The sequence below is a fragment of the Thamnophis elegans genome, chromosome 3, assembly GCF_009769535.1.
Source record: "Thamnophis elegans isolate rThaEle1 chromosome 3, rThaEle1.pri, whole genome shotgun sequence".
Classification (NCBI taxonomy): Eukaryota; Metazoa; Chordata; class Lepidosauria; order Squamata; family Colubridae; genus Thamnophis; species Thamnophis elegans.
The window spans coordinates 89,072,728-89,096,873 of record NC_045543.1 but is presented as its reverse complement, the minus strand read 5'-3'; the positions used below and the strand labels follow the sequence as shown (position 1 = coordinate 89,096,873).

The following is a 24,146-nucleotide window of genomic DNA, read 5'->3' as shown; positions in this document are numbered from 1 at the left end:
TCTTAACTTATATCAGCACCACAGTCCCCTACAGAATCGAGGCACAAAACAGTAAAAGTCACACAAAAAATAAAGGAAAGTCCTATTTTTTTTTCGTTAGAGAATATTTTGTTCCTCCTTTTCCATCCGGCAAGGAACTTTCCAAGGCAATAAATAGGAAAAGTTGACTTGTAAGCCCCATGCGACTTGGGCCATTCTTTAGCCTCCGCGAAGGGGGATAAAACCCTGACCGAGTGGCAACAAGAGGGTCTCTTTCCGGAGAATCGATCGAGAACAAAATGCCCTTGCAGAGCTCCGGCTCCAATGACTCCCGGAGTCACATGCAGCTCCAGGCCCTTTGCCGGCTGGGCCCCGCTCCTCTGGCCGTCCGCGCGAAAAGTGGCCGTCACGTGACCGCGCTGGAGACGGGCCTCGGTGTGCGTGCTCCTTAGACAGGCAACATGGCGGCTACCGCGGCAGCTAAGGTGGCTCTTAGGCTTTTTTACCATCCAGGGGGTTTAGCCGCCGTCGCCTGGTCGCCCGCCTCCTCCTCCTTCTCCCTGGGCCGCGTGAGACCGAGCAGCTGTTCTGGCGTGACCGCGGCCTTCAGAAAATACAGTTCCGAAGCCAAAGGACTGGAGGAGGAACTGCGGGTTCGGTATTTGGACGACGAGCATAAAGGTAACGGCAGTAGCCGGCGTGGATGGAGCCGGGGTCTTTTTTTTTTTTTTTACCTGTCACTCAACCTCTCAGAGAAAGCCATTTGTGTTCCCCCCTCCCTCCCCCAGTTCTACCCAGCAGATAAGGCTTGGGTGTCTCTTTTTGCTTGTCAGCAGCGGAGACTCGACGATGGGACGCCCCCACATCCAATTATCTGTCCGAAATGATGAAGCTGCCTGACCCTTTAAATTCTCCCGTTGGTGGGGGCCGGTCGCGCGAGCTGCCATAATCATAAAGCGCATGCGTGGCTCTTTCTCGTGTTATGGGAATGCTGCCTGATACAGTCGCTGGTTCGGGAAATCCTTATGCTGGTTTAGGAGACCAGGGAGGATGAGTGCCTGGGGTTGTAAGGTCGGGATGTCTGATGTGCACACGTTGAAAGTCCTGCGTTTTATTTAAAGGTGGCCTGTCATTTAGCTGTCGCTGATACACGTTCCTATTTCTAAAAATGTCAGTGTTTCTCAAATTTGGCAACACTGAGGTGTTCGGCCTTCAACTCCCAGAATTCTCTAGCTAGAGTGTTTTCTTGAGGAGTTCTGGGAGTTGAAGTCCACATATCTTAATGTTGCCAAGTTTGGTCTCTATTCTTATTTGAATTCTTACGTTCTGGGTGTTTAAGAATGCAGAACTTCTTGGAAAATATGCACGGATACTCGAATCATTTTGAAATCTTTAAGTTTATAAATATATCAAGAATGTCTGCACATAACTTATGCTAAAAGCACAATAAAGTCTTGGCATTTTAAATCGAACTGATCGGATGCACCTACACAGATATACTGATTATGTCTTCTGGAATGATGTACAGGTTATCCTTTGAATGTCATTCTCTTGAATTTTGCAATATATTCAGAGATCAATATAAATGATTACTTTAGATAAGTAAAGTGAGAGGAGAAAAGTGTACTTTGAGAGGAAAAGCATTCAAAACTTATGCTTTGTGAGAAAATATATCTCTAATTTTATGCTTGTTTTTATTATCATTTCCTGTCTTTTTAATAAACATATGGAAGATTGGGAGATGAAACACATCTATTCCAATTTATAGTGCATTATTTATAGTGAGTAGATAGTTTTATAGTACAGGTTGTCCTCAACTTATAAGAGTTCATTTAGAGATCATTCAAAGTTATAATAGCACTGAAAAAGTGACTTATGACTGTTTTTCACACTTACGACCATTTCAGCATCCCCATGGTCACATGACCAAAATTCTGACTCTTCACAATGGACTAATATTTATGATGGTTGCACTGTTCCAGGGTCATGTGATCATCTTTTGTAACCTGACAAGAAAAATCAATGGGAAAGCCAGATTCACTTAACAGCCGTTACTAACTTCTGCAGTGATTCATTTGATGACTGTAGCAAGAAAGGTCATAAAATGGGGCAAAACTCACTTAACAAATAACTCATTTAACCAATGTCTCACATAGCAACATACATTTTGTCATAAGTCAATGACTACTTGTATAGTGATTAGTCTTAAGTATGTACTCTTTTAGAACTTGTATCTTGGGGACCCAAATTGTTGGGGGCAATATGCTGACTGTACACCTCTTAGAGAGGGCCGTAAAGCACTGTAAAGTTGTTTATAAGGATAAATGCTATTGCTATTGTTATCTTATTACTTTATTTTATGTTATTTCTAATTTATTTTACCTTTTTACTTTAATAAGATATTTTTATACAATTTTGTTACATAAAATGCTGTTTTGATTAGAGACGATAATGTTCTGTTCTGAACAATTTCTTTAATACAGTCATTTTGACACATGTATGCCTATTATTTTTCAATTCACATACATGATGGAGTTATATACAAAGTTAAAAACAAAACATAGTAAAAAAGCCCCCCCCCATGAACAACAACAAAACTTATTTTAAAAATTTGAAAGCAATAAAACCATAACCTGCATTGATCCCCTAATCCATTATATTATGATTTAGGCATATGAAAAAGAAATAAAAATAAAAGTTTCATTTAATCTGTTGCTTGACAGTTGTTATGCTGTAAATGTGATATTACCCCCAAAATAAAAAATGAACCAATAATGTAGATATAATGTAATAAAATAACAACAACAATAATAGAACAAACTTCCGGTTGGCCTTTTGGGCCTGTTTTTTGCCCTCCTCAGGTTCCGGATGGTTTCCTGAAACATGTGGAGGTCGAAAATGCTCCCCCCCCCAGAGGCTCCCTGTAAGCCAGAAATGGATCTTTTCTGAACTTCTGATTGGGCCGTTTTTCTTCTTCCCCAGGCTCCAGAGGCTTTCCTGAAGCCTGGATGGGGTGAAAAACGGCCCACGGGGCCAACCGGAAGTTCTGAAACTATCTGTTTCTGGCTTCAGGAGTGCCTCCAGGGGGGCGAGGGAGGCTGTTTACACCCTCCCCAGGCTTCAGGAAAGCCTCTGGAGCCTGGGGAGGGGCCGTGTGCGCATGCGCAGCATGTTGTGTGCACATGTGCAGATGGCGGAGAGGACTGAATTGGTGTGGGCATGCGTGTGCACGTGATAGTGCGTGCACACACAATTTTGGCACACCATAAGAAAAAGGTTCGCCATCACTGGTATATACAGTAGACCCTCGGGTCACGAATGCTTCTGACCGCGACCAAATTGGATGCCGACCAAAATGTTTGCAAATTTTTTGCATCTGGTCGTGAATAAATACTCGGGTGGCGATCAAACACAGCTGCAGTGATTTTCCCTGTCCCGGCGATTTCCTCTTTGGCACAATTTTTTTTGTATGCACATGCACAGTCAGTCTTGCTTCCGATCACGACCAAATTGGGTTGCAACCGAAGTCCTGTAATGGATTATGGTTGTGACTGGAGGTTCCACTGTAACTGTTGCTATTGCTAACTCTGCCCACAGCCAGGAGTTGACTGGCTCCTGACTGGCTCAAGGTTGACTCAGCCTTCCATCCTTCCGAAATTGCTAAAATGAGGATCCAGTTTATTGGTGGCAGTATGCTAGAATGGAATGGAATGGAATGGAATGGAATGGAATGGAATGGAATGGAATGGAATGGAATGGAATGGAATGGAATGGAATGGAATGGAATGGAATGGAATGGAATGGAATGGAATAGAATAGAATGGAAGGAACTTTGGAGGTCTTCTAGTCCAGCCCCCTGCCTAGACAGAAAACCCTATACCACTTCAGATAAATGGTTATCCAACATCTTCTTAAAGGCTTCCAGTGTTGGAACATTCACAACTTCTGGAGGCAAGTTGTTCCACTGATTAATTGTTCTGACTGTCAGGAAATTTCTCCTCAGTTCTAAGTTGCTTCTCTCCTTGATTAGTTTCCACCCATTGCTTTTTGTCCTGCCCTCAGGTGCTTTGGCATACAAGTTTATTTTTCAGTGTTATCAACACTGTTACTGCCTTTCTTTATTATCACTATTGTAATATACTATATTTGTTTTTAATACTCCAAATTATCAAGTATAATTTTTCAAATAAGAAATATATTAAAATGTATTTATTTAGTAAGTATTAAGTAAGTATATTCACACTAGTTATTATATCACTTACATTTTCAGATAAATGCTCCGCAATAATTATTCATATAAATTCCTGCATTTTTCCCCAAAGACATAGAAGTCTTAAAAATGTAGCATTAAATGTTTTGGAATGCATAACTGATTTTTGTAATTATTTTTTGCCCTGCATACAGGAATTGTTGTACTTGGAATAAACAGAGCGCAGGCAAAAAATGCACTTAATAAAAATCTTATTAAAACGGTAAGTAAATGAAACTTTAATTACTTACTAATGTGAAAAACTGAAAATTAGTGTTGATAATGTCCACACCTTTTCTCTGTAGATATCAAAAGTTATGGACGCTTTGAAAACAGACAAAAAAGTACGGACAGTTATATTCCGAAGTGAAGTTCCTGGGGTATTTTGTGCTGGTATGCAAACTTAATTTTTATTATCCATCTAGAAATCCATGATTTATTAAACTCAGCAGAGGTAACTCAGAATCCTTTATTTTGGAACTAAATATAGATAAATTCTATATTTAAGTAATATTTGCTGTGCCCTTTTAAGAAAAAAGTTCCATAACATGTAATGAGATATATAGACTGGAGAGCTTTCCTGACTTTGTGTGTGTGTTTCTAAATATCTATATCTATGCAGGCAGTCCTCAGATTATGACCATTTGTTCAGCAATTACAAGTTACAACAATGCTGAATGAGGAGGACTTAATATTCTTGGAATAACAGCCCTTGCCATGTCCCTGAAGTCATGTGTCCCTGCAGTCATGTCCCTGCAGTCATGTGAGCCATATGCTTGCACTTCTCTCAGAGAGCCACAGTCACACAATCACAATGTCCAGCATTCCCTGACTGCTTCCTAAAAAACAAAGTCAATGGGAAAGCTGATTAATAATCATGTGAGGTCCTTATTTAATAACCCAATGCTTTATATAGCCTCTCATCTCACATTCATGATTCTGGATGACTTACAGTTAGAAACATAAACATTTAAATTTGCCATTGTTTTAAGGACAGCAAATATTACTTTCATAATTGTCATTGCTAAATGATGCAGTCATGGGATATCACGTTTTATGACAGAGATAAGAGTTCCCAGTCCCAATTGCAATGGTAACCTATGGACTGCCATTATGTGTTTTTGAACTGAGGCTTCTAAATATTCCTCAAAAGCAGCCCAATGTAAAACATGAATTAATTAGGGCCTGAGTGACTGAGCATAGAACCTCTTGATTTAGGATTGGGTGCAACTGGAACACAACTAAAAGCTGCACAAAAAGGCCCTTCTAGTCACAACAATGACTTCTTCAAGAAACAGTTGTGATCAATGTTCCCTCTAATTTTTTTTCACTGTGAGCAGAAAAGTATAGTGTTTGAGCGGCACATTTTCATGCCTGAGCACCTGATTTTTTTCCGCTGCAGCGGAAGTGAAGGCGCCAAAGCTCCCGCTGGCGCCCCTGCCCATGGCAGCGGCGGCTGTGCCTCCCCCGCTGCTCGGAACACCTCAGCTGGGCAGGGGTGCTGGCGGGAGCTTTGGCGGCTTCACCTCAGCCGCAGCGTTGGGTGGCAAATCCGGCAGTGCTGTTGGAGGAAGAGGAGGAGGCAGCAGATATTCCAGTGGCGGCAGGGGCTTTGGGGGTTTATTTCGGCTGCAGCGCCGGGCGCAAGCGGCTAGGATTGGCCGCCCACAAAGGACCTCCCCGGGCTTGCTTTGCTGAACACGGGGGCGACTGACGCTAGTTTGAGCGGGCGCGGCCGGCACAAACTACCATCAGTCGCTCCGTGCTCATCAAAACAAGTCTGGAGAGGGCCTTTGCGGGCGGCCAGTTCTAGCCGCCTGCAAAGGACTTCCCCATGTTTGCTTTGCTGAACACGGGGCGACTGACGGTAATGAGAGGTGCAGCTGGAGCCTAGGAGGTCCCCTGCCGCCGTCCCCGCACCCATGCTAACTAGTTTTTGTGAGGCCCCTCCGCGGCAGTTAGAAACTGCTGCACGGGGTTTTCTTGCCACATGTGTGGTTGCGCAGCCGCGCACCTTAGAGGGAACAGTGGTTGTGATTCCAGAGCATACCTGGTCTGCCATGAAAATCCACTATCATATCTGAAATTAAGCATTGCCAAAAGGAAAAGTATGATGATTTTTTTATTTGTTGCCTTGTCTAATGTTAGAAAAGTAATGAATATTGTAGCTTTCTAAAATTTGTTATTTAAGGGTATTTTATATGCCGCTTTAGCTGCAAAGTTTTTCAGAGGATCTTATGATCAACAAGAAGTAATACTCTCAAACCAGTAATATTAAAGAAACCTAGACAACCTGTGACTCACTGGATCACTATTTCAGAGATATTTTCTTACTTAAACAGAGAAACAAAATGACCATGGAGAGCAAAAATTCAGTGGGAGGAGATGTGACTTTTGAATTTCTCTCAGCTTCCCCACTGAATTTCCTTGTAGGAAGCTGGCAATGAACATTGGAAATCTCTCTTCCCTTCCCTGCCCTCTGCTCCCCTCCTTTCCCCTGACTCACAAAGGCCATGAAGCTGTTAGGGAAAGTTGAGAATGAAGATCACATGACTATAGCAGTGTGGCGGCAGTACTGAAAAAATAGCAACTGGCAGCACTGAGGCGCCACAACTTTCCCAAATTTTCATTCCCTTGGGGAATAATGAATCCCACATTCTGGAAGTTATCCCATTTGAGAGTTTTAACAGTATATAGATTCAATAAAGAGCTACAGAGGAGGGTTAGTCACCTCTCTTACTAAGCATTTTACAGTGATAGTTTTATTCTGAAGAACGTTTTTTGAAGTAGAGGACCTAGTTTGTAGCAGCCAGTAAAATATTACTGTTTACTCCTCATATTGGAAATGAAACAAAACGATGTGTTTAAATATCTACTGAGTTCATTCATTATTTTATGTTGCTACTATGGTCTGGCATCTTCTATGTCTTTTTCTTTAAAGTTTCAAAATGTAAAATTGAGCCTTATACTCAGATAATTCAGCATTGTTCTATAGTGCTGCAGACATTGCATAGTCATGCAGCTCACCATTATTAATTTTTATCCATTTTAACTAAATAGCAAATGTAAAGACAGTACATATTTTATTTTATTGTAAGTGTAACTTGTGGCCAAGGCAGTAGTTTTGAAGAGAGTCTTATTTCTGTTGCCATAATTTTAGAGGAGGTCTATTGAGTTGTGTAGGCTGAGAATAACCAGAAGATGTTATAATGTTATTTTTCTTCTGATGTCACTGAATGTCAGTACTTTTTTTGCCAGTTATTTAAATTTTCTGATACTTTTTGATTGCTAGATATCTAGATTAAGAATATAAAAATGGTATATACTCTGTTGCTGTTAATTAGAGGCAGAAATCACATAACTATTTACAAAATTATTCTGAAATTGATTTATAAAAAAGCATGCGTGAATAATATGTGTGAGTTTGGCCTTTTCAGAGAATAATTTCTTTGGATTATGTAAACCTTTTTTGTGTTAATAGAGCTCTTAGATATGATCAGATAAGTGCAAACATTCAAATGTTCTTGCATCCAACAATCTTATAATTATAATCCTTCCATAATTGCACTCCTCAGTTTCAGGTCCAACAAAAATAGATTTCAGCTAGTTAAATGAAGACTAATACAGCAATCATTGAAATAGACAAAATAAATTGAGTATTTTTCATTTCTTGATCTAGGGGAGCATATGAATTATATGTATTATGTATCAGTAGGAAATAGCTAATTCTAATATCTGCAAATGCCTGATATAAATCTGCTATCTCTATAAATGGCATATTATAATCTGACACAAATTTTGTTTTACTTGTTAATTTTTTTAAATCTTGGCAGAAAGTGATGGCTATTGCATCACTAATTTTTGTCATCATAGGCTTTTAATATACATGAGTGGGATAATTATATGAAATGTTTCAGTCACATTTAATTATGGATACATAAGCATGTGAACTACAATTATAAAATTATATAGCCTTTACATAGAAAAGTTGTTTTAAATCTAAGTTTAAATAACTTACTATAGGCTTAGTAAATTTCTTCTCTTGTTACATTGACTGTATAGAACAATTAAAATCTCTTAAATCAGAGGTCCTCAAACTTTTTAAACGGGGCCAATTCATGGACCCTCAGACTGTAGGAGGGGCGGACTAGCTGAGTGGTCATGTGACTGGGCAAGCGTGGCTAGGTGGTCTTGTGACTGGGTGGTGTGGCTAGGTAGTCATGTAACTGGTTGGGTGTGGCTAGGTAGTCATGTGACTGGATAGGCATGGCCAATTTAGCAGTCCATTAAACAATACACAGAAATTAAGCTTTAATTTGTTATGCACCTGGGGGTGGAAAGAAGGTTAGTGCAGGGATGCGGCTGCCTTGGGGTATGTGCAGATCTCTCTCCCCCCTCCCTCTCCTCCCTCCCTCTCTCTGAAGGCCCATTTTTTGGCCTCCTTGGCCTCCGGAACCACTCTGCCACCCAAAAACAGGCCTGTTTTTGAATTTCTGGGACATCCACGAATTCCAATTTTGGCCTCCTCAGCCTCCAGAATCACTCTTCTGCCCAAAAACGGGGCCATTTTTGGCCTCCTGAGGCCTCTGTGTATCCCGTTTCTGGCTTCCTCAGCCTGCAGAAGGTGGTTGGAGCCGGTGGATAGTTGGAGCGATGTGGGTAGGGTAGCCTTGTGGTCCCTTGCAGGCCAGATTAATGGCTTCAGCAGGCTGTATCTGGCCCCCCGGACCATAGTTTGAGGACCCCTGTCATGCTCTAATGGAGTGCTTTGCTTCAGAAGAGAATTAAACATGAAATTTGAAACAATTATTTTCTGGTGTTGGATAAAATGTATGATTTCTATGAATTATTCATTGGATTGTTTAAGAAGACATGTTCCTTATTTTCATGTTCCTTATTTTGTTTGTAAAAGTGTTCATTTTGCCATAGCATTCAAAAGATCATGTTTATAACACTAAGAGTTATCAGTTTTCAGAGTTATCACGAAAAAACAAATCCCTTTTTACACAAACCGTTATAGCCATCTGGAAATTAGCTTGGTTTGTTTTATTAACTTTCTCCTTTTTTTGCCCTTTATGAAATGAGAACTGGTTTATTTCCATGTTTTCTATGAAATGTACATATAAAAATATGTTTTAAGTACTTTGTAAATTGTATACAAATTTTTATTTTGTATCCAAATGTTTGTAAAGAGAAGTGACAGAGTTTCCAGATCTTGTCAAGAAATAGATTTCCATTTCCATGTAACTTTTTCTGAAAGTATGAATGGATTATGCCATTTTGGTTTATTTTACTTATATTGCCTAGCTTCCAGAAATCCTAGCCTGCCTTGCCATTCATGAAAATGCTGGTGTTCTTACATTTGACGGATAGTCAGGTTGGGGAAGATGGGTTGATTTGAACAGAAACCGTGATGATATTTAAATAGACCATAAATGTCATTTGCAGGTGCTGATCTTAAAGAAAGAGTTAAAATGCATGCTAGTGAAGTAAGCTCTTTTGTCTCAAAAGCAAGATCCACTATTAATGAAATGGGTAAGTACAACTTTCATTGAACTATTACTGATAGCCAATCAATCATGAATAGTAGTAGTAAATAAAGTTCTGTGATAAAAAAATCCTGCTTAAATTTTTCATAACTCTGTAATAAATAAGACTAATTATCATTAACATGTCAAAGAGATGTATAATATAATTGTCACTAAAGAATATTAATTTTCTTACATTTTTCTCTGTTGTTTAATGCAGTATTACTGAATTGAGTGTAAATAAACCCTGTAAATGTATAGACAGAATTTATTTCAGTGAATATCTTTCACAATTAAGTTAAACTCTCAAAACAGTTTGAATAGGATCAAATCAGAAAAAAAATCAAAATGTTTCCTAGAAAACTTTAATTGGAAACTTCAACTGTTGTAATATTAAAACAAATGTGTTCTAAACAGTTGGATTGAGAGAGAGAGAAGTAGAGCTATGGCATTTCTTTTTTCAGTTGTATCAAAATATTGTATTTGTAAATAATTCGAAGATCTTACAATTATTTTATAATTGTGTTTCAAGCTGTCAGTTCTGTTTATTATTTTATGTGTTAAATTTATTTGCTGTCTATCTCGTCATAGGTCTACTCTAGGAGGTTTACAATAATAAAAAGGAATAAGAATGAAAATAATGTAAAAAGAACAGAAGTAAAATAATAGAAGAGTAAAATAAACAATGACAAAGGAAACAATGAGAATATTACATCAATATGATAAAAAGATGGATGGGTAGAGAGCAGGGGAGGATGGAGTCTGCCATCAATCCATCTAGCAGCCACCTCTATTTCTGGATCTATCACTGAACATGCCAGTTGCTAAATATTATTTTGTGAAGAGGGAAATTACATTCATCAGCACTTCAGAAGGAGTATTTCCAAAAATTCATTAAAATTTTTTTGATAATGAAGTTAAGAATCCATTAATATTGTAGATATGCTTGAATATAATCTGTTGTTACCTAAGATTGGAATGACAGTATTTTAAGAATTTATTGTCTTTCAGTGATAACTTCCTGTTAGCGTTAAGACAGTTAACTTGTATTGAAACAAGCAGCTAAGTAAAACTGACATATTCACTGGTAGTACAGGTGTGTAAATGCTGGTGACAAACAATGAGTAGGGTTGTTATTTTCATGCCCTGCTTATGTGATTTCCAGATCTCTATTAAATAACATAATTTTCATCTGATCTTCCTCATCTCATAGCTCCTACTTGAACAAAAGGTGGAGTCTGTAGCCAGGAGGACCTTGGCTGCTTGGAAATGGAGTGTCATATAAATTAAAATAATAAAGTAAATAACTTTCATATTTGTTAGTTTCATGGATAGATAATATATCTATTTTGATTTGCATATTTACATATCATGAATTGCTGTTTTATCATAACTGCTCCTTATTACAGTTAATTCTGGTACCTTTATTTTTTTATTGCTGTTAATATCCCAAATATCTCTGTAATCAGACTTTAGTTTGTAGTTAATATTGAAAAGAAACAAAAACAATGTTATCTATAGAATCACCCTTAAGATGGGTGGCACATACATTAATAAATAAGTAGATATTATAAATTTTGTAAAATTAATTTTATGTTTGAAATATTGACAACTGGCTGAATTTTTTAAAAAACTTTGCCTTTTAGCTAATCTTCCAGTACCAACTATAGCCGCAATAGATGGCATTGCATTAGGTGGTGGCCTAGAATTGGCTCTAGCCTGTGATATAAGAGTGGCAGGTAAGATTTAGTCCTATTTTTAAAATTAAAGCATTTTTCTAAACCTTGTTTAATTCAAGTGTAGGAAAATGATTTCTGAACGCTATTTTAATGAAATTTTGAACATCTCAACTGTGATAATTATTATAGTACTTACATTAGTATTAGTATTAACTTTTAAGTTTTGGATCCAGGGTAAATGTATTTAATCTAATATAATTTTTTTGTGATTTGTGTCATGAAAGGTTGTTGCTAATAAGTACAAAAGAGGATAAAGAAAAAGGAACAAGTTAATGAAGTGTTCACATTAAGACAATTTTTTCCACTATACAAGAGTAGTGTAAGGTTTTTAGCATGTCACCTGTCCTGGAAACATCCTCAAGCTTAGACTGTTGGATGGAGGTGGTTGCTAAAACTGGAATGGATCCCTCACCTCTTACTTGTCTCATTCAGATACAGAAAATTGCAACATTAATAAAACCAATGATGGAAAAAGATAATTAACCGTTGTCTATTCATAGCTTTTAGTCATAAAACCAAACACTAAATCCAGGCAGGATATTTGCATGATGGATATTCTGTAGCCTTGCTCTAAATGGGGAAGTTCCCAGGAAGAGAGGATAAATTAAAACTTCCTGTATCTGAATTGCTCCTTTTAGAAGCAGTTTTTAAAATACATTGATAAATTTATTTTCTTTGCATCAGCAACTCAGGTAGTTTCCGGCGATTAAAAAATAAAAATACAAACAATAACTTTAAAAGCAACAGCAATATATCCCAATTAAAATATTTAATCTTTGGACAGTCCAGTTTATTATTTTACAATTTACAATCCTAGTTCAGCTGGAAATCAGTGTATTGAAAAATACATAAATACATAAAGAAGATGGGAATATGTTGTATGCAGAACAATTGTCATACAAAGAATTTTTCTGGTTATGAAAATATTAGAAAATCATGACACATACTGGCTTTTTACGGAGAACAGAAATGGATCTTTGCATATGGGCACTAAAAAGAGTTGATTTCCTACATCCTGTATGCACTTTCTGAAAAATGAAAGGGTACAGAGCCTTTTGAGAGAAAACGTTTTCCCTTCATTCAACCTAAGGCATGGTGGGATTTGTTTTTGGTTACTTAGTAAACCATGGCTTAGTGCTGAATTGAAACACAGCCATTCTGCCCTTTTTAGTGTTTTCACTTTTATCTGAAACTATTACAGTGAAGCTACAGTTTATTTTATTAAGTTCCTGTTATATTATTAAAACAATTTGTAAGTTTTTCAAAAACCAACTTACTTTTTTTTTAGCTTCTTCTGCAAAAATGGGACTAGTTGAAACAAAATTAGCGATCATTCCTGGTGCAGGTATGGATTTTTTTTCATAATTATGTAACAGTTCTTTATGAATGTTATTGTTATGTTCCATCTCTTCTATGGTGTCCAAATGGTCCAGTTTTGAACAACATTTGCATTCTGAGTTGTTTGTATATATCCAGTAACTCCAGGTGGTGAATGTACTTAATATAGTCCTGCCTCCTATTTTCACCACAGCAACAACCCTATGAGATTGGTTGGGCTGAACTAGAGTGACCGGCCCAAAGTCACCCAATTGGTTTTTATTCCCACGGTCTCCTGGTTTCTAGGCCAATATATTAATGACTTCACCAAATTGACTTTCAATACATTTTCCCCATCTCTATTGTTTGATAACTGTCATAAAGTTGTGAATGTTTTACCAATAATATCTAAAGTGAGTAGTCATGGAGATGGAAATGAAGCCAGGTTGGGCTGGTGGGGATATCTATCTACTCTTAAACTGTAGGACATTTTGCCTTCTAATACCATTGTACAAACAACAAGCTTGGAAATGCATGCTGCCCATTTTTACTTATGAAGATTTTTAGCATTAAGGAACAACACAGAAATAAACTCCTTGGTACTTGGCTTGCTGCTTAGGTTTCTTCTGTGCAGCAAAAATCCCCAAACTACCCAAAGGGGAAGGAGAAGTTGCACTTCTTTAATTTTCTTCCTTTCAATATACAGGTAGTCTTTGATTTAAAACCCACAGTCGGGACCAGAATTTTCATTGCTAAGTAAAGCAGTTGCTAAGTGAGACTTGCCCAATTTGATGAGCTTTTTCAACACAGTTGCTAATTGAATCATTGCAATTAAGTGAATCACACAGTCCTTAAGCAAATCCAGCTTCCCTCATTGACTTGTCAGAAGCCAGCTGGAAAGATTGCAAAAGCTGATCAAATGACCCCAGAATGCTGCAACAGTTATAAATACATGCCAGTTGCCAAGTGCCTGAATTTTGATCATGTGACCATAGGCATGCTGCTATGGTCATTTCACTTTTTTCAATGCTGTTGTAACTTTGAATGGTTGTTAAAGAAATGGTTGTAAGTTGAGGACTACCTGTAGATATAGTTGCACTGGCCAGATGATTTTAGATTTGGCTGATAAAAATTGAAGATCCTATCTCTGTCAGAATGTAGGAGTTACAAGAAGGTGAAACAGACTTATTTGATATTGTTTTGTCTTACTTCATGAAGAAATTATAAATACAAACTATTTCCTACTTCAGTGACTAAGGTCTGAAATGGGAACATGAAGAGAAAAACTGACTGTTTTATCAACTATGCATCATTTTTCGTTATGATAAGTGGCTAAATATTTTATTTTAATATTTACTATATTTGTTTACCATTCATCAAATTTTAAATATTTCAATGTTTGATGAATATGTGAATAATGTAAAAATAGCTGGTTTGTATAACTATACAGGTAATTCTTGGCTTATGACCACGATTGAGCCCAAAATGTATGTTGCTACGTGAAATATTTGCTGAGTTCTGCCCCATTTTACTATCTTTCTTGCTGCAGTTGTTAAGTGGATCACTGAAATTGTTAATTTAATAACCTGGTTGTTATGTTAATCTGGCTTCCCCATTGACTTTGCATGTCAGAAGATCCCAAAAGGGGATCACATAATCCTTGGACACTGCAATGGTCATAAATAGGAACTAGTTGTCAGGAATCTGAATTTTGATCACATGACTACAGAGATGTTACAATGTTGTAAGTCTGAAAAAATATCATAAGTCCCTTTTTTCGGCACCGTTGTAACTTCGAACAGTCAATAAAAGAACAGTTGTAAATTGAGGACTATCTGTAACCTAAAGCTAACAAGGAGGAGAGTTTGTACAAGAAACAAAAAGAGAAGACTGTTTTCACCAGAAGGTCTATCAGTAATTTTTTGACAAAATGTTGGAGAAAGGTTGTCATTTTATTTTCTAGTAGATACCTTGTTTATGACATGTCCCTCAAGGGTGAACTGTGCAGGAATTATACATCCCCAACGATAATAGCAAGTTGCACAAGCTCTTTTGTTAGTACATGGTAACAATTCATGAAGGTGCAGAATGGCCATTGAATTACAAAATATAGCATGTGGTGATTTAGCACTGTATCTTTTTTGGACTTGTGAACTTAAGAGTATTGACATGTTTCTTGAACGATACAAAGAGGCACTTATAAAATCAAAACATTTTTATAAGCAAACTCTTGAGTAATTATCATAAATCTGGATCTGACTATTTGAGCTCATGAATAATCTGAAGTCTTGATGTTGTAATCAAATTATTTCTCATCATTACTAGTTTGTATGAAAACTCAACTTTATTTGCTTTTTATATTATTTGAAAATGTTTTATGCCTACAAAAATAAATACTCTCAAGAGAAATGGTAATATTATATTATAGAAAGCAGATGTTTGAACCACAAATCTTATTTCCAAATAATTAAACAATGTATCTCAAGTGCTAATAGAAGGAGGTGTATATAAATTAAGAAGAATAGTGTGTCTTGCATGTGTTTCCTGCTTGCTATTCCCAAAACAGAATTTGATTGAGATGAATTTCATTGTAACTGGTTTAATAAATCTAGCAGTAGTTCTTCAAATTACTTTGAGTTAGAATAACTTTATTGTCACTTTGAATGTACACTAATCGACATACATTTCTTGCATACAAAAAATCAGATAATGTCCCATTATCTGGTTTTTTAAAAGCTTAATTGCATTATGCAGCATGTTAAAATATTTTTCTAGTTATTCTTCAGTTGTACTTGGAATAAGTAATATAATATCAGGTGACTTTATTTGCCAGTCTTGCTCCTTAATCATAGTTTGGACTATTGGCTTATTTGTGTGAAATTTGATAAATATGAAAAACAGAATTTATTTATATTATCCTTTCTTATATCCTGGCAAAACTGACAGAAACCCCTACCCTAAGCTTTGGTACAGATCAGTAGATTTAGATAAGGATAGGAAGTGGGTGGTAAACACCAACAGATGATGTTTAGTGAACCTAACCAATATTTGTGCATTTTTCATTTAGAAGCTTTTAATAAATGTATTGCTACAACTGAAAAACACTGATATTGAATCAAAGTCTTCAAAGTACAACCTAAATCAACAACCCACGCACTTTTGTACAGCTGACTTAGCACAATCGTACATTTAAAACATAGGTTTTCTTTAGTCATAATAAAACCTGAAGCATGTATTTGGAAGAATAGATTTTTAGAGGTGATGATTATCCATTTTGCAGTTCAATTCCTGACAGCTCATATAACAGGAAAAATTATCTACTTTTCTGTGCTCTTTTTTCTGCAGGCCACAGTGTGTATCACACTTTATGTTTTGTATTGTGGTATATTTTAATTTAAATATGTGATTTTGTTGTTGCTATTGTTACTTTAGTTTATATTTAAGACACAAAATATAGTATTGTGTACTCCGGTAGTCCTTGACTTATGACCACAATGGAATCCAGAATGTTGATCATAAGTTGTTGCAGTCATAAATTGAGGTGATAATCTTCCTTAACTTTTTATTCTGAACAATAACATAGTACTCCATAGTAGAAGTATTGTCAGCAAATCAGTATGGCAACACATGTACAATGATGTCATTGCATAAATGCTACCTACCTGCTTTGGAGAGAGAACATGGAGGATTGTTCTGAATTACAGAAAAACAATGTAAACACTTTACATTTGGTTTGAATGATGCAAGCTTGGGTTATTAGTTTTTAGCAAGCAAGCTTTCACAGAATATACTGATTCTGAAATTGATCGCTTTAACAATTCTATATATTCTGGAAGTGATCTGAATTTGAAATACACTGTTCTGGCATCTTGATTTTGTGGCATCAGGATGGTCCATTGTGTGGTTGACATTGTGGCTTGGGGGCCAGAACACTTCCAGAATACATGTTAGTTCCAGAATTAGAATATTAAACCACAAAAGGTTTGGCACATGCCTAATTTATTGTATGGTAAATTAGATGATGACTGCTGAAGGTTTTAATGTCTTACAATGTTGTCCTAAAAATAGAAAATAGAAAATTCTACAAAGGAAATGGTATGACTTTGATTTTGAAGCCTAAACAGTTGCCTCTTTTTACTTCCCTCCAACTATAGGAACAAAATTGCTGCTATAAATAGAAAGTGATGCATACACAAATGTTCACACTTCGCCTTAATAACTGGGACGTTATATTTAACTATAAGCCTTGTAAAATGAAAAAGGCACCCCCCCCCCCAAGCTGTACAGGTGAAACTCGAAAAATAAGAATATTGTGCAAAAGTTCATTTATTTCAGTAATGCAACTTAAAGATAGACTCGTTACATGCAAAGCAGCAAGATAGTTCAAGCTGTGATTTGTCATAATTGTGATGATTATGGCTTACAACTCATGAAAACCCCAAATTCACAATCTCAGAAAATTAGAATATTACATGCAATCAATAAAACAAGGATTGTACATAGAACAGCATATGACCTCTGAAAAGTATAAGCATGCATATGTACTCCGTACTTGGTTTGGGCCCCTTTTGCAGCAATTACTGCCTCAATGCATCATGGCATGGAAGCTATTAGCCTGTTGCACTGCTGAGGCGTTATGGAAGACCAGGATGCTTCAATAGCAGCCTTCAGCTCTTCTGCATTGTTTGGCCTCATGTCTCTCATCTTTCTCTTGGCAATGCCCCATAAATTCTCTATGAGGTTCAGGTCAGGCGAGTTTGCTGACCAATCAAGCACAGTAATCCCACGGTCATTGAACCAGGTTTTGGTGCTTTTGGCAGTGTGGCCAGGTACCAAGTCCTGCTGGAAAATGAAGTCAGCATCCCCATAAAGCTTGTCTGCGGAAGGAAGCATGAAGTGCTCCAAAATCTCCTGGTAGACGGCTGCCTTGACCCTGGACTTAATGAAGCACAGTGGACCAACACCAGCAGATGACATGGCTCCCCAAATCAACACAGACTGTGGAAACTTCACACTGGACTTCAAGCATCTTGCAGTGTGTGCCTCTCCATTCTTCCTCCATACTCTGGGTTCTTGGTTTCCAAATGAGATGCAAAAGTTGCTCTCATCAGAAAAGAAAAGAGGACTTTGGACCACTGAGAAACAGACCAGGTCTGTTTTTCTTTAGCCCAGATAAGACGCTTCTGACGTCTGTGTGTGGTGGCTCTTGATGCACTGACTCCAGCCTCAGTCCACTCCTTGTGAAAATCCCCAACACTTTTGAATGGTCTTTTCCTGACAATCCTCTCCAGGCTGCGATCATCCCTGCTGCTTCTACACTTTTTTCTTCCACACTTTTTCCTTCCACGTAACTTTCTATTAATGTGCTTGGATACAGCACTTTGGGAACATCCAACTTCTTTTGCAATTCCCTTTTGAGGCTTTCCCTCCTTATGGAGGGTGTCAATGATGGTTTTCTGCACAACTGTCAGGTCAGCAGTCTTTCCCATGATTGTGATTCCTACTGAACCAGACTGAGAGACCATTTAAAGGCTCAGGAACCCTTTCCAGGTGTTATGGATTAATTATCTGATTAGAGTGGGACACTTTGAGACTAGAACATTGCACCTTTTCACAATATTCTAATTTTCTGAGATTGTGGATTTGGGGTTTGAGCTGTAAGCCATAATCATCACAATTATGACAAATCACGGCTTGAACTATCTTGCTTTGCATGTAATGAGTCTATCTCATATATTAGTTTCACCTTTTAAGTTGCATTACTGAAATAAATGAACTTTTGCACGATATTTTAATTTTTCGAGTTTCACCTGTACTTCAGATAATAATGAGAAAACCTGGACAAGCATATAAATTCACTTGAAATCTCTGAGAGCTGTCTCAAATTTTGTTGGGCTAGAAAACATACGAATGTGAGATGTATTCCTATTTATATGAGAAGCAATAATGAGGTTGGAATTAATGATGAAACCTTAATTAATCTATACATGGATGAAAAAGTAGATTTATGAATCCGGATACTGGTATATCTGGGATCTATATCGAGGCCCTAAAACTATGAAAGCTGAAGCTCTTATAACGATTTGGAAGTACTGAATTTAATTATTTATTTCACATGCAATCAGAATCAAGATCTTAGAAGAAAAGGAACAATTTCATTATAAATTCATTACATACAGTATCTGCTAACTTAAAATATATAAATGATTTATTTGAAATACATTTTAAAAAATTAATTTGCTTTTGGATTTGCAGATCAGCTGACCTCTGTTAATTTTACATAAAATAATGTATTGAGTGAGGAAGTCTTTTCATTGCTAGTTGATTCTTGCTGTGGAAATAAAATAAAGTAGGAAGTAAAAGTAAAATAATAATTTAACCAGCTCTTCCTTCGCAAATGCTAAATTTAAAGAGGAAAAATGATTTGACATGTCTGTCATGTCTGTTGACAGGAAACAAGAAACTTAATTATTTTTAAAGCCAGCAATGTACTGTCTTTCTTCTGGGAGAAAATATTTTAAAACGTACACATTCTGTGAAATTCTCTGATGTGCTCTTACAGCTTTTGCATTTATCTGCTTTGTAACAAACTTGTTTTTGTTTTGTTTTCCTTTACTTCAACAGTTGTTGCTCTTGTATAAATATAGAAGCTTTCTTTTCTACATTTTTATTTCCTGAGTCAGAGAGGTGAGGAGCTTTAAGCCAGAGCCTACCATAGATTTATAATAAAGAACTTTTTTGCCCATTTTTAATATTAGTAGAGTGAGGTTTGTTTTCTCTTTATTATATTTACTTTCTTTTAGATTAGATCTATAATCATTATTTAAATCCTTCTTTATGTATCTATTACTTTTTAAGCTTCCGCAGAACAAGATGTCTGCCATGTTGGGAAATTGGTTTTGAGAAATATTTTGCCTACACTAAGGCAAGAGCCTAAAGTTATCAGCTAAAATCTATTTGGGCTCAGATTAAAAAAGATGGTGGGTGAGTGGGGAAATTTTACTGCCACATCTTATGTTACAGGAAATATTCTACCAGGTGAACTACTTTTCTTGAGACCCAGAAGTTGGACAAGCCTGTATTAGTATAAGGATAGTAAGTGTGCTTAATATCAAAACTAAAACTAAAGTACAATACAAGCTTTGTGACACTGAATGATATTTTATTTTCTTATTAGAAAAGATTGATTAATAACACTATTGCTCTGATTGACTTTTATGGCCTCAAGAATAACGTTTTGGAATATTACAAAGATGTTTTCCTAAACCTTATTCCATTCTGTTAACTCACAGTGATTTTAATTTAATTCGGGATTCTCAGCTACATAGAAATCCTCCAAAAGATCCTCTTACCTATTCCCACAGTTTGAAAGTATTACAGGCATACACACTGAAATTTAAGCACTTTGGTGTATTGGAAATATAAAAAGTAAATGCACATCAAAACATTTTTAACTAGATTTTTTAAAAAAAAATATCCTGCTATGAGCAAATCATTTTTATGTACTACTTAATAGGATTCATTTCAATTGCAGGCCATGTTTCAGTGACTCTCATTCTGAAATTTAAATAAAACTATAAATCGACCATTTTCAGATGTTATCTGAATATTTCTTTTATAGATCTTAGAACATAAAAAAATGAAAATGGTTTCTTTTTCTTACAAAGATATTCGTACTTTGGGATGTTTTTATATAAATAAAAAAGCAAAAAGAGACATTTTAATCTTAGACAGCTGGAATATATAGTTAAAGACTCACATTTTGCTTATGCTAGAAATCCCACAGATAAATCATATGAAATATTTATAGTACCTAAATTTGCTACTACATTGAGAACAATTTTTTGAAATGCATTAATTCAATTTTTTAGGAATTAGGTGAGAAAACAAGAATTCTTTTTGTTCTTTTGAATCATATGTAATATATTATTTTATTTAAATATCATGGTATTTGTGCAGTGCTGACTATATGTTAGTGGCACTATAATATTTAGATAACCTAGACCATTAAAGATGAAAAAGAAGGTAGTATATCTGTGTTAATTATGATTTAAAATGTCAGCATTAATAAGCTTAATTTAGCTTTTACATCCAAAGCTGAGTATAAAAAGCAATTGCACATTATATCAGAATAGTTTTATACAATAAATGTTTTTGTATTAAGATGATTACTTAATATTAAGGTCTCCACTGTAATATTATTTACTGTTGATGCATATTGAATAAAAAAGAAATAGACAAAACCTAAGAGGTATAAAGAAAAAAACCCATGGCTATTTGGTTTCTGACTTTACCATTTTTGTGCTTTTGCTAATTTATAATATTCATAAATATTTAGATTAACAGAGAGGCCAAACTGTAAATGTTTATATTTGCCATGCCGTGTGATATCTTGTAATTATTCTTGCTTACATTTAGTTAAAATTCTGTTGTGAATATATATTGTTTATTTTGCCAGTGCTGCATATTTTCCAAATTTAAGTTCCCAATCAAATATTGTTGGGATTATATCTTCTTCCACTATAGGGCAAAATTTATTCTCACTGCCATAATCATGTATTTCAGTAATTTATGATGTTTCTTGTTGATATCAAGACAGTGTTGACTGCTAGTTTACAGTTATCCGGGCAAGAATTTCAGAATTGATTTGCCATTTCATTTTTTTCTAGGATTTAGAGGGAGTGACCAGCCCAAAATCATTCAGCTGGCTTTCTGCCTAAAATGAGACTAGAAGAGCGATCCCCAACCATTCCATCTTTGTGGCTTGGGAGGGGGGGGAGGCAATGGTTTGTGTGTGAGTGGTGGGTGGGAGTGCATAAGTATAAAAGTATATATCCCCACAAGCAGCCCAGATTAAAACAATCAAATCATAACAAATAAAACCATAATCAAACACTTGAACACACAAACCTGAGTCCCAAACCAGTTCTGAAGTATCTCCGGGGGGGTGGTGGGTTGTTTGCTATTCTAGAGGCACAACCGAAAAGTTTCCTCAGTTTCACAAGATGATAACATTTAATAGAAGGGACCTGTAGTGTTGTTATTGTTTTTATTTATTAAATATATATGCTCCCCATCTCTTCTATAGGGTGACTCTGTTCCTATTTTATTATGACATACTGGGCAAGTAGAAATAATTAAGTTAGGCAGACTTTCAAATGAATCCATCAATAAATGCAACATCATGGCTTTGCCAAAGTTCATTGGCAAACATGACTAGCACCATCTGCATAGAGTAGCCCAGTTTGAAACCAAACTGAAACATGTCCAGGTAATCCATTTCCTCCAAGATCCTCTGTAATTGTTGCCCGACCACTTTCTTTACAACCTTTACTATAAAGTGGTATTTGGAGCCTGGAAAATAATTGTCTAAAATAACGTAATAGCCAATGATGGATTCCTGAGAAGAGGGCATGCCATTGGCTCCTTCAGGTAGCAGAATCACTCCCTCAAAGAAGCAGAAATCACTGGATGGACCCATCCCTTGATTTCACCCATGTCACCTTCATAACTGGGGACAGTTCTAACAAATGTGGCTTAACTTACAGACAGAAAGTCGTTCAGTTAAAGATTGAATATTATTTTCTCTATTTGATAAGAAATATACACTACTTATATGTTATTATTGCCTAACATCCATCAGCAATGTAGCTTATCTATTTGTTTGACTGCAACTGATGTCTAGATAATGAAGGGTACTGATCTGTTGGTTAATGAAAACTAAAACTTACTTTGTTGGGCCAAATTTCAGCATATATATTTTCTTAAATTATTGATGAGATGTGAATTTTTATAAATATGTTTGATCTATTTTCTATGTTTTAAAGTTGCTGAGTGGAGATGACCTGTTAAAATTTGATATGTATACTTGTCTTGAGAAAGAAAATAATATGTGTATTATATTGTGCTTAAGATACATATGAATTTTCTTAAAGTACTTGGACTCCTACTCTACTTTTTTGGTTGCAGTAGTAGTAAAATCACTCTTAAGTTTATGAATCAGTCACACTTTTAAAACTTGATATACTAAATATGATGATCATAGCATCAGTATTTGTGTTTTTTCTTTCATTTCCTAAATTACAGGTGGAACACAACGACTACCTCGTACCATTGGTGTGTCTCTGGCAAAAGAATTAATATTTTCTGCTCGTGTACTTGATGGTGAAGAAGCTAAATCAATAGGCTTGATCAGTCATGTCGTTGAACAGAATGAAGCAGGGGATGCTGCCTACAAAAGAGCGTTAGCCCTGGCAACAGAATTTTTACCTCAGGTACAGTCTCAGTGAATAATATTCTTTATTCTGTCATTCTGTTGCAATAGATGACAATTATTACTAAAAAATATATTGAAAGCCCTCCATTACTTATAATTACTTATAATGCCAAGTCTTCTTCCTTGATTGTTGTTATAGGCATATTATTCATCTATCCATGATTATGTTACAAATCTTAAAATATTGAATTAATGATAAATATTGGATGGTTTTGTTATTATTTAAGATTTAGTACTTTAACTAGTATTTTTGTTTAGTATCCATCATTTTCTTAGGCATCTTACTATGGAAATTTTTAAAATTATTTTGTCTCAACATTTCCTAATTTAGTTTCCCAAAATAAATTAAAATTTTGAAGTTCTGTTAATCAGTAAAGTAATGAAGTGGCACTTTATAACCCAAATTATAAATACAGATTACATTAACTTGATGGAAATTGTATACTTATAAATTGGTTTAAGTATGTAGTTTTATATATTAGATAATATCCTCTATAATATTATAATATTTGTTGATTTGATTACTATCTATAGTGAAAAAATATTTTATTGATCTGAAATTAAAAAGAATCACTGTCTCTAGCTTTAACATTTTAGGAAACAATAGATAAAAGAATATTTTTCTGTTGTCAAGTATAGTAGACCTAGCATTGTCTTTGTTAAAGGTCAGTATCATCAAGTTCTCAAGCAGTTTTACCAAGTACATTTTAAAATTCCTTAGGTGAACTATGTGGCATATGATCACAATCTATTTCGTTACTTCAGCAGTATCTATCTATCTATCTATCTATCTATCTATCTATCTATCTATCTATCTATCTATCTATCTATCTATCTCCACCCAGCTATCAAATAATACTTCACATCCCATTAATACATTTCATGTTAATATTAAAATAGGGGGTGCTTATCATGTAACTTTGAATGTTCGCTAAGGGAATGCTTGTAACCTGAGGATTACCTGTAGAATGATTAAACAGTCATTCTGCTTTCATTGAAAGCAGTGAGTTTGTTGGTTTTTGTGTGCAAATTTTAGTGCTTTAGTTTTAGTGTTCAAT

The 24,146-nt window shown here is 35.8% G+C and overlaps 1 protein-coding gene across 1 annotated transcript in view; it reads left to right on the top strand.

The window, feature by feature from the left end:
- The first annotated feature begins 380 nt into the window (after positions 1-380).
- The window catches only part of AUH (AU RNA binding methylglutaconyl-CoA hydratase), a 34,284-nt gene continuing 10,518 nt past the window's right edge, over positions 381-24,146 (top strand). The window contains exons 1-7 of the mRNA XM_032214228.1: positions 381-660; positions 4,384-4,451; positions 4,534-4,621; positions 9,677-9,763; positions 11,403-11,495; positions 12,784-12,840; positions 22,899-23,086. Of these exons, the coding sequence (XP_032070119.1) occupies positions 441-660; positions 4,384-4,451; positions 4,534-4,621; positions 9,677-9,763; positions 11,403-11,495; positions 12,784-12,840; positions 22,899-23,086 (801 nt within the window). The 5' untranslated portion in view covers positions 381-440. The remainder of the gene's footprint in view (positions 661-4,383; positions 4,452-4,533; positions 4,622-9,676; positions 9,764-11,402; positions 11,496-12,783; positions 12,841-22,898; positions 23,087-24,146) is intronic.